The following is a 12,371-nucleotide window of genomic DNA, read 5'->3' on the forward strand; positions in this document are numbered from 1 at the left end:
CCAGCCAGTGATAAATTTTCCCGTTTGAAATGATAGTGTATCATCTTTTACTTGTATCTATATTCCTGGGAAATGCAATGGGTAAATTGTCCTTTTATTTTTACATTTCTAATATTGTCCTTATTCACTGTATAATGCACCAACCCCCACCGAGACAAATTCTTCACTATGTGCAAACATACTACTTTGGGAATGAAATCATTCTGATGAGTGAAGTCACACATTGTGCCCCGTTGTGTGCTTGCATCAAACAGCAGAGACATATGTTTGCATTAGTGATGCGCGGGTCAGGTTTTTTTCATAACCCGCACGACCCACAGCCCGCACGAAACGTAACCCGCCCGCGCCCGCCCCGCAGAACAATATACAAATCAACGAATCCGCCCGCCCCGCAACCCGCATTTAAAAAAAAGATGGTATATCATCTCCAGAATAGCTCATCTGTATACGGCTCTTCTAAGTACCCAACGTCGCTTTACAGAAAGGTTTACAGTAGCACAATATTGTCATGGGCTAAATAAACAAACGTGTTGTTCAAATTGGGGTTTAGCCTAAAAGACATTCATTCAAAGACGTTCATTCTCTCTGGGGCATCGTCGGGGTAAGAATGGCGTTTCAGGTTTTATGTCAATCATATTTACAGCGCAGACAGCAAAAGACGGACAATATTACATTCTGTTGGTTATTGATTCACCAGATTGGAGAGATTTTCCGATGGCCTTAAAGTCTGAGTGACTTAAAGTCCGAAAGGCTGTTCAATTTAGTAGCCTATATGAGAGCGGAGACACACAGGAGGAGGAGAGAAAGAGGAGGAGAGGCGGCTGACTTTGGATGCGCAGCATGTGATGTTTAAGATGTTAAACTTGGTCTCACACATCACACATAGGCATATGAGTGATTACTTTGTTTGATTTGAAAGCATGATGGATAATAAAGACCTGGATGTTACCTCTTATTGTGTGATCCAGGATGGATGCAGTCAATTTGAAGAAATAATAATCCAGCATGGACAATAAGAAAGCACTGGCCTACGTTTTCATTCACTTCTTGGCTGAAAATCTATTCTATATAGCCTATATGTCATTTTATAACCTAGTTTAAACTAAGGGAGGCGGGAGCTGCTCGACTCTTTTCAGACGAGCGCTGACACAATTGAGTGCGAGAGCTTAATTGAAATGACCTACATAATATATGCGCAGTGAACTGGAATTATATAATTAATTATTTGGGAGCAGGTGTGTAAAGATTCTAATCTATAAACATCTCAAATAGCTTTTATACTTTTTTTAATTAGATTTGGCCTTATATATTGATATGTGCTCAGATCTGGCTATTTATTTGCTGGCTTTTAGGCTAATTAATTAATTGTTTTAATCATGCCAACCTCGATCTGCGCATGAGGGGGGGGGGGGCTCTCTCTCTCTGAGACATCGGATTCGGATCTCCGTGCCGTTGGACTTCAGGCCGTCGGAATATCGAGATTTTGCCCTCGAGGCGAGCGTGGTTGGTTCATTCAGTCAAAAAATCCGTCTCACTTGCGAAAGTTGTGTTTCAAATCGTATCCGTTGACTGGCTGGTTATATAACTTACCCGACACAAAGTATTTAGCTATAAACGGACTTGTGTGGATGACAGAGACACATACGGTAAGTGAAATCCTGCTGAATTGTTTGTGCATTCTTCTGCTGTGCTCACGTTGTGTCAAATGTTGGCAAAATGCGGTTCGCGGGCCCAACAGGAGCGGAATTGGGACGGTCCTCGCACCAAGGAGCGGAGGAGAAACCTCGCTCCTCTCTGGCGCATTTTAAAACATGCTCGCTCGCTCATGCTCGTATTCAAACGTTATATTCGTATTCTTATAGGACTACTCTTATTAAGAATAAAAGGCAAATAAGAACAGGTGATTATTCTTATTTATTTTTTGCACATGAGAGTGGTGATAACCCGCCCGCCCGCCGCCCGCCAATATTGAGTCTCAAACCTTGACCCACCCACCCGCACGCGGGCGGGTTGGCGGGCGGGTGGGGGCACCGGGTCGGCCCGCGCATCACTAGTTTGCATCATGTACAAAGAAATGCCTGTGAACAGCAGTGGGTGCTGGGGGGAACTCTGCCAAGTGGGCACAGCCAAGTAGGCACAGCCCCCCCATAGTGTGTGTCCTTGGTCAGGAACAAGGTACTGTACATGAAGAACATAATACCACATGCATATTCATAGGCAAGGCATTTTGAATAAGTTTGGAGGTAAACAAGAGGAAAAGATAAAGCTGAAGCATTTGAAATGCTTAAAGGGGTAGACCACCCATTTTCAATATTGAACTATGTCATTAATATACCTTAGAGGAGTTGTGTGGAAATAGAAAAAAAGTTCCCCCTCTTCTGTGTTGCCTAGAACTAGAGGATTGATTTTGGGGTTTGTATTGTAAAGTACAATGTGTGATGTCATCAAGTTGTACTTTACAATACAAACCCCAAAATCAATCCTCCAGTTCTAGGCAACACAGAAGAGGGGAAACTTTTTTTCTATTTCCACACAACTCCTCTAAGGTATATTAATGACATAGCTCAATATTGAAAATGGGTGGTCTTCCCCTTTAAACTCATTTAGTGCTCCAGAAATTAACGGATTAAAATGTCCAGCGTGCCTCCCGCAGGCTGCATCCACGACCGTTGTCTTATTTTGAAGGCCAGAAGTCCATAGCGTAAACACTTCCGGTTTGACGTCATCACGTCCTTCACCGGAATCGCTCGTCATCAACATACTGTTGTTTAATGGCGGATCGGTGCTTTTCAACATGTGTTATATAAGCGAGAATCTACTGCCATCCTCCCTTTGAAAGTGTTGTTTTGAGATAATGGACATTAAAGATGAGATTACCCGTCTGCCTCAATGTTATGGGATTACTATTTTGTGCTCGTGGATCCGTGATGATGATGAATCGGCGAGGGCGATCGTGTCAGGACCTTCCGCGCACCAACAGGGTAGGAGAACCGCCGTTACAGTAATAGAGTACTTTTCACGAGTATACTCGGGATCGGCAGCATGTGCTACTCGAGTATTTTTCACGAGTATTCTCGGGATCGGCTCTAATTGAGTTAAAGAGGCGGTGCCATAGTTTTGTACGTTTCTGTTTTGTATGTGTCTGTAGAGTTAACATTACTCTAATAAGACTCCCAGGTGTGGATATAACATGCAAATATGTCTTCCCAGTGTATTTTTGGTTACTTCCTGAAAGCTGAAAGCCTCGGAGTCAAAAGGCCAAATTGAAATACACTGACATAATGACATCATAATATCATCCCCTCCCATTTTTACCATTTAACACTGTGGGTGTGTGTATCATCAGCTGGGTCACCACCCACCTGACAACCAGGCATACTTAATGAGCAGGTGGGTGTGGCCACATAAAAACATCATTTTAACGCTTTCTGTACACCTTTTAGAAAATGATTATGTTTTAGAGGGGGGAGGGAATCACGGCACCCCATCTCTAAGGTATGATGCCTGATTTCGACTTAGTTGCGTGCAGTGTACACACACCGAAAACAGACGATCTACAAGCACAACATGTTGCAAGTATAACTCTACTCGAGTCAATGACTCGTCTCGAGTCAGGACTCAAGTCCAAATTTTCACTGACTCGGTCTCGTCTCGGTCTCGCCCTTAATTTGACTTGGACTCGTCTCGGTCTCGGTCTAATTTGACTTGGACTCGCCCCCCCACCGAGTCCACTCGAGTCAAGTCACTACAATGCAATGGAATAAATGTTATATCCATATGAGGAGCGCATTCACGTTAACATTTAGAGAGCTGCCTTGTTAAGTAACAGAGCATTCTGACGCGCATCTGATAGGCACACAGTAGCATGCACACACGCACGCACGCACGCACGCACGCACGCACGCACGCACGCACGCACGCACGCACGCACGCACACACACACACACACACACACACACACACACACACACACACACACACACACACACACACACACACACACACACACACACACACACACACACACACACACACACACACACACACACACACACACACACATACACACACACACACACATAGAGCCCCCCGCTCAGCACAGCAGCAAGCATCTAATCTTCCCAGAAGTTATTTTTTTCGCCAAACAGACAACAGCACAACAGTCCACTTTCCTCTTACCTGCAGGATATCCTTGTGTCCCCAAATAAATAAGACCTAACAGCTTCCAAACACAAGCCTTTGTGATCATGTGTAGTTTAATCCACCTGCACAGCTGGATTAAGAATTTACGTCTTTTTGTATTTCCAGGTGTAGTCTATTACTCGTTAAGCAAGCCTTGTCCGAAAGTGTTAAAGTGCACTGATCAACAGAGAGAAGTGTAACAAAGTCCCTGTAGAGAGTTTAAAACGAATCAAAACAACTTGAAGCAGTGACATGGGGTATTGTTTTGCCTTGTATATACTTGAAAGGCATCAGACTAATGACATAGGGTAGCCTACATTTCTCACCTTAAACAATGAAATGCAGACAGGCACGTACTACTGCTATGTGTTTGAATGGGAAAACCTTATTTATTTATTTTAGCTTTTAGTCAAAATAAAATATTAAGATAAGAGTTTGTTTGAAAAATGTTTTGCAAAAATCATGCATGCTCTATTTCAATGCAACTATAACAGCAATGTTTAAAAATGTTATAGATTACAGTAGTAGACATAATTCTTTTTTAAATAATATTATTTTTGTTATCACTTTTGGTGCATGGGCATCAATATTATATCCATATCATGATATTAGACTGGATAGTCCTAATTATCGTCTGTGATTTGGGATATTGTACTGCAGTATAAGACTTGTGCTTTAGTGTACAAATAAGACTTGGCATATTTGTACACTAAATTACTTGTTCTCTGCCTGGGAGAAAATGTAATTGTAGCAACTCAAATGTCTAGTTCTTAGACAGAAAATTGGTATGGGAAAAAAAACTACCTCTCCAAAAAACTCCCTCAAACCTAAACCACAGCATTGACAGCAACCAAAGGTAATTTGGGGAGACCTATTGATTTAATTTGAAGACAAGCCATTAATTTGAAAGGTATTGGTAGGAAACAGCAGACAGGTGAATGCACATGAACGGGGGGTTCTTGCATTGTGTGTGTGTGTGTGTGTGTGTGTGTGTGTGTGTGTGTGTGTGTGTGTGTGTGTGTGTGTGTGTGTGTGTGTGTGTGTGTGTGTGTGTGTCCGGAAAAAATATATATATATTGTTTTCTGCAGCCTATACCTATCAAAAAAAAAAAAAAAGAAAAAGAAAACTGGACTCGGCTCGGTCTCGCCTACCATTGGTCTCGGACTCGACTCGGACTTGCCTCCCATTGGTCTCGGACTCGACTCGGACTCGACCCCCTCCCAGGGGCTCTTGACTCGGACTCGACTCGGACTCGAACCCCATATGACTTGGACTTGACTTGGACTCGCTTTAGGTGGACTTGACTACAACACTACTTAAAGCTTTGGTCTGTGCCTCAGGCTGCAGTGTGGGGATTTATGAAATACTGTGGCCGTGTTGGACTGTTAGAGAACTGCTTCTCTAACAATCACTGGAATCACTACTTCTGATGCCTCAATCAAGGAGCACATAATCAACAGATGAAGGCAATCAACTCTATCTGGACTTTACCCTCGCCCCTCAGGGATCTCCATACATAGGCATAAAAGGGACAAGGACGTAATTCATTTGCAACATCATCGTGATGTCAGAACAGGTCAGCCATATCCTTCTGCTGAGCTGGAGTGACGGACGGATGGACAGACAAACAGACAGACATGAGCTGGAGGTTTTCATCCTTAGTGGCGACCTATACGGTCGCAATAATGACCAGTTCAACATCGCTTCAACATCTTGTGCAAACAAGCTCCAAAATCTGCCTAATTCACCCTTTGTTAGCCTTCTGGTTGGTCCCTGACTGACCAACCAGCAGGCTCTATCTGCCTTGTCCCGCCCTTGTTCCGCCTTTTTTCTGTTGAGTTCGCTAAAACCAAATTTTTGGAGAAATAAAAACATTTAAAAGCATGCTGAGTCACTATACTGCCACTGAGCAGCTCCATTTTACTAAAAACCAAGTTTGAAATTAGAATTGAACACACAGAATAACAATACGAAGCAACTGAATTAAAATGGTAGTGGATGGAGTGTCCCACCAAGTGTCCCACCAAGACACAGCAACCAATGGGTGTGAAGAGGGGCGGGACAACGGGCGGGACTTGACAAAGGGTGAATTGGGTCTCTGAATTGTGCTTCTTTGTTCAATGTATCGTGCTCACATTGTCCTGCGTGTCACAGTAGTCTAATACAGGAGTGAGTGTGTAACTAAATCCATTTTGGAATCAAATCTTTCATGACACACTATACATTCTGGCAGGGGGAAAAAAGATGATCAGCGAGTTACGCCATTAGCCATCATGTCAGCGTACATGCAAAGCCGTTCATGTGGTGGATATGGTTTCAAACATACTTATGTTTCATTCTTTTCAAGGGGTTGGGGCGGTGGTTCTCAAACATTGTTGTCTCAGGTCACCCAATAACCTTCTCATCCACAGCACCCCTGAATTACATTGTTACTTTATAGCACCTTTTGTCATATTAACGGTATGTTAATATTTAAATCTTAACCCCACAGATACAGTATGTCACAAAGAAAACCGGAGAGATATTTGTTTCCATCTGGACAGACTGCGGGGAACAGTTGTGAGCTTGTAGAACTGCTATTTTTGGAGAAGAGACTTGAGTCTCGAGGGTACAACTTGTATCCTCGTCTTTTTTTCAGCTTTCTAATTAATCGTTGCATGCTAAGAATAGTGTTTATTGTCATGATTCCTCACCTGCCCGGGGTGGCTTTGTCAGAGGCTTAACCGATTTAGTGCCATTCCCGAGATATCTCGCGAAATGTACTTGAGTATCTGTAGTGCCATTCCCGAGATATCTCGCGAAAAGTAATATATTACTGTAACGGCGGATACATTACCGAGTACAATGGGCGGAGGTCCGGAGACGAAATCCGTCGCTGATTTCGCATCATCACGGCTCCTCCAGCACAAAATAGTCCCATCCATAACATTGAGGTGGACGGGGGATCTCATCTTTAATGTCCATTATCTCAAAACTACACTTTAGAAGCTAGGATGGAGGCAGATGCTCGCTTATGTTACACAGTTATAAAAGCTCCCGGTCGGCCATTACACAACTCCACGTGGACAATGATCGGTTCCGGCGCACGACCCGATGACGTCAGACCGGAAGTGATTGCGCTGTGGACTTCTGGCCTTCAAAATAAGACAACGCAAGTGAATGGGACCTGAAGGAGGCACTTTGGACATTATAATCCGTTAATGTCTGGGGCTCAGAATGAGTTAAAAGACGTTTAAATAAATACTTTATGAAATGTCTATGGATGAAATGCATCATGGGGGAAAACGCTTCCGACAACGGAGTGAGGGCGGGCGGGGGCTTAAACTGTGATGCTCTATAATGACGGGTAAAGGGGCGGTCCACGGATCTGATTAATGAGGGGCGGGGCGGGCACGGTCCCGTGCAGGACTCTGACGTGATATACTGTAGTCTGAAAAAGATCACGGCAAGTACACATCAGTGTTGATTTCGTCGACTAAAACTATGACGAAAAATGTTTGTCGACTGCATTTTTTTCACTGACGAAAACGAAATAAAAACGAAATAAAAACTAAGACTAAATATATTGTCAATTTCGTCAACAAAATAAAAACTAGACTAAAACGTTAAGGGAGGGACTAGAATCATTTTATGTTTGGTTGGTCTGCGACGCGTTGTGAGCTTGTAGATCGGCTATTTTCAGCAAACAACTAAGTGTAAAATCAGCCATTACAATGTCATCAAGGCCTGCCAAAATACATTTCAGTTGACTAAATCAACTGTAGATTTAGTCGCCGAAAAATCTTTTGATATTTAGTCGACTAAAAGTAGACTAAAGCTAAAACTTTTCAGGTGACTAAATTATGACTAAAACTAAGTGACATTTTATTCAAAAGACTATGGCTAAAACTAAATCAAAGTTTGCTGTCAAAAACAACACTGGTACACATGCAGTGCAACTCAAGTCCATTTTACCAAGTAATTAATCTGAAGTGATATCGATACATTCCGAAACATAAGTATTCTGAGGCACCCCTGGACTCTTTTCCCTATAATTCCATGCAGTCTTAGAATCAGACTTTTTACTTCACAACACATTCTCCACTTTCATTGGGACTCAACTGGGCGAATGAATGAGTGTGGCAACAGCGTATTTGGTCTGTGACTGACAGACCCATCTTGTCTCTTTCTGTCATGGATCAGATCACGTGTCCCTATAGTCTCGCATAGCCAGAAAACTATTCCACAACCTCCGAATGCAATATAGAGTCTGGAACTACAGCTCCTGAGCGGCGAGTAATGGAAGCTGGCATTTTCGTTCATGAAAATATATTTTAAAATGTAATTTCTGCTAAGCAGCAAGCTAAATGTGCTTACATGATTTTAATTTATATTAGGATAAATGTGCGCAATGTTTATTTTTTTTTATCTATAATTTTTATCCCACAATTTTGTAACCCATTTTTTCACCCAGTGCCAATTGCCTATGTAATCCTGGGCTCTGCTCTCCCTCTGCCAACCTGAGGAGGCAACGGACTGACCTCATGCTTCCTTCTATGCATGAGGAGTCCAAGTTGCTTCTTTTCACCTGACAGTGGAGATTTCCCTGGTTTGGACGTAGCGCGTGGAAGGAACACGTTATTCCAACCAGTTCCTTTCCCCTCCATCAGGCGCCCCGGCTGGACAGGGGGAGGCATTATTGAGACCAGGATTACGTGCATGTTTTTGTGAGGGTATCAACCCTAGGAGACACGGGGAGAACATGCAAACTCCACACAGAAAGGCCCTATCGCCAACCCCACCTAGGGTGTGGGCGCTGATGATGCGGAGGAGGAACACGCCGCCAGTGCCCACAGCGTCCCCCGGCAGGAATCGAACCCAGGACCTTCTAGCTGTGAGGCGAAGCGCTAACCACTGCGCCACCGTGCCCAATGTTAAAAACTAAACGGAAGTGGGGAGGAGGCTTCACTTCCGCTTTAACCGGATACTCATCATTAGACCTTCGTCTCTCCAGACTGTATGACGGGAGCATTTCCAAATCGAGGGAGTCAACAGTGTGACCACGCGAGACTACGTGTCCCTATCTAACTCAGGTTCTCCGACAGCCTCTTCTCTTTTTTGAGAAACCCTGGCAGGGACGTGCAGAGAAATGTTAGGGAGGCAGGGGCTGACATTTCTAAAAGGGCCTTTGGTGGAAATATTGAAAAAGCAGACCTCCAAGCTCACAGCGCGTCGCAACAAGCTCACAATGAGTCGCGTTGCGACACGTTGTGAACTTGGAGGTCGGCTATTTTCGGTGCATTATACCACACTGAACTAAGCATAATCAAGTTAATACAAGAGATGTGGTGTAACGGCATGGATTTCTACACAGAAAGGTAAATTCTTTCAACATAAGATGCCGCATTCAAGTTCAGGAGAGTTTGGACAAGGCAATTCTCTTGAATGCTGCCTTAAGGAATGGAAAGGAGACATTTGCATTTCTTTCCCCATAGTAAAAACAACACTCATGGTCTGGAGAGGGCACTTTTTTACAGACGGATAAAAGGGCAGGGGCTCAAGCCCCCTTTGATGTCTATGTGTGTGCACATGCCTTAACCCTGGGTTGGGGGGGGGGGGGGGGGGGGGGGGGTGCATAGGCGATTTTAAGTGGTGTCTATGGGTGCACCCCCACTTGCACCCCCTGGCCGCCAAGCGGGTGAACAACCTCATAAAGTCATTGCAAGCTACCACAAGCAACAAATTTCCACGGAGCAAAAAAGTGTCTGTTATTTAGCTCTGTTGGCGAATTTGGTGGTGAACTGCTCCTAAAGCCCTCTCTCTTAAATGTATTTTACACAAGTTATTGCAAAAATAAGTAAATAAATCATACTATGCTCATGGTGTCTAGAAAAGCACAGTTTATATTGTGTTACAATTAGGTAAAACATAAACCTGTTAAAACAACAGGATAAACCATACAAAATCTGATTTTTTTTTGCACGCGCGCACCCCCTGCTAGAAGAGGCTAGAATCGCCTATGTGTGTGTGTGTGTGAACTCAAACTCACCAGGGCGCAGTAGGTCTCCGGCGGGTCGCCGCAGGTGATGTTGGGCGGGTCCACCGACACCTTCAGGTACTTGGTCATGTCGGCCGCCTCCGGCTGGCAGGCCATGTAGTCCCAGGTCAGGCCCTCGTCCGTGTACACCTGGGACTTGCACACGTCGTAGTGGCCCCAGGCCGCCGGGTAGTGCTGCATGGCGGCCCGGCCCCGGCCCAGGCAGCCCAGGCCCGTCCACACCGCCTGCAGCACCGCCAGAGTCAGTGGGAAACGCATGACTCTCTCTCTCTCTCTCGCTGCTTCCTGGATCTCCTCCCAAAAAACGTACGCAGCGTACGCGTGAGGGGAGGGAGAGACTCGCACGTCTCTATGCCGTCGTCTCCAGAAACCCGGAGGGAGTTTTTTTTCTTTTCACGCAATAATCCAACTTCGACTGAGAGACGCGAGGGAGAGAGGCAGCATGCCAGAGGTCCCTGTTGACGGTGAGGGGAGATCCGAAGCTGCTATATCTTTGGTTTTCTGTTTTTTTTTCTTTTTATTGGTCTCTTTGTGTTGGCTTTTTCTCAGGCCCTGTCAAGACCAGATAAGAGAAGGAGATGAAGGGACAAAAGGACGGAGGAGGTGGAAAAAGGTCGAAGGGGGGGTGGGGGGGATGGGGGGGAGGGGAGCGGGCGGCGTTCCACTCCAGGAGTGATAGCCCTTCCTCCGACACGCCGATAGGGAGATGAGTGACAGGTCCTCCTCAGCTCGGCTGGCTGTCAATCATGGCGTCGGTCGTGCCTGGTATTTTCCGGCGCTGGGGGAGAAACGAGAAGAGAAGAAAAGGCAGGGGGGGGAGAGGAAGGGTGAATACACCTGACCACGGATAGGGGGGATATAGGGTTCGACGGAGGCAGGGTATTAGCGGATGTCAAGGCATGGCTGAAAGGTGTGTGAGTGCGTGTGTGTCGGGCGGCTAACAACGGTGCCAGATCGCCCCACGGTGTCCATCACACAACACATAGTTGGAGTAACTGAGAGCCGGCCCATCAAGGTAAATTGGATACCACTGCGTTCCCGCAGAGCCGTCACCTCGCACAGCGTTATCACCTCCGGTATTTAACACCTCGTCTCCACGCACACACACACACACACACACACACACACACACACACACACACACACACACACACACACACACACACACACACACACACACACACACACACACACACACACACACACACACACACACACACAGAGAGAAAGACAGAGAGAGCCTTCATGGCATCGCCACCAAAGCCCTACAACGAGTACAAAGCTCCGCTGCCTGCCTTCACTGGCTCCCAGTCAAATACTGAATACATTTTAGCAGTGGATCTCACTCAACCTTTTCAGGCCGCGACCCCCAAAATAATCATATTTGAACTGGGGACCCCCCCCCCCCCCCCCACCCCACCCCACCCTGACGAGCACTAAGTGTTCAGGCATTACATTTCGTATAGCATGGTTCAATTGTGAAAATAGCCGATCTACATGCTCACAACGCCTCTAATATTTGACAATTTGGCCAATCTTTAACATGTAATTTTAGAGGTATTAAAAATCCCTTAAATTGTCACTTTAGAAATGTGCAGATAGCCTCTGTACACTTAAACTTTATGTTGGTTTGTTTACTGTCGAGTGAGAAAATAGTGCTTCACATTAAGCTAATCATCTGAGGACTCCCCCTGGGGGTCCCGACCCACAGGTTGAGAACCACTGTTTTAAAGTACAACTCACCACCTACTTACTGTACAAGACCCTCAACAACTTCAGCTGGGTCACCACCCACCTGACAACCAGGCATACTTAAAGGGCAAGTTCACCTCTGGGACAACCAGATCTTATTTTATTGTTGTTTGGGACAAGATCAACAAGATCCTGAGTTATTTTTTGTGTTCAATCTGTGTTTTGAGACATTTTAGTATTTCAGCATGAATGATGATGCATTTTGCATCATATGATGCAGCATGATGACTCATATGATGCAAAATGCATCGTTTTGCCATATCTATGTGGCCACATCATTTTGCCATATCTATGTGGCCACATAGATAGATAGATAGATAGATAGATAGATAGATAGATAGATAGATAGATAGATAGGCCTACAGTAGATAGATACAGTAGATAGATATATATGAACAT

The 12,371-nt window shown here is 44.9% G+C and overlaps 1 protein-coding gene across 1 annotated transcript in view; it reads right to left on the reverse strand.

Moving 5' to 3' along the window:
- The window catches only part of ntng1a (netrin g1a), a gene marked incomplete at both ends in the record, with an annotated part of 230,021 nt that extends 219,543 nt beyond the window's left edge, over positions 1-10,478 (reverse strand). The window contains one exon of the mRNA XM_080752341.1: positions 10,212-10,478. Coding sequence (XP_080608467.1) covers positions 10,212-10,478 — 267 coding nt within the window. The remainder of the gene's footprint in view (positions 1-10,211) is intronic.
- Positions 10,479-12,371: the final 1,893 nt, after the last annotated feature.

This window comes from Nannobrachium achirus (assembly GCF_963921795.1).
Source record: "Nannobrachium achirus genome assembly, chromosome: 21".
NCBI classification, from domain to species: domain Eukaryota; kingdom Metazoa; phylum Chordata; class Actinopteri; order Myctophiformes; family Myctophidae; genus Nannobrachium; species Nannobrachium achirus.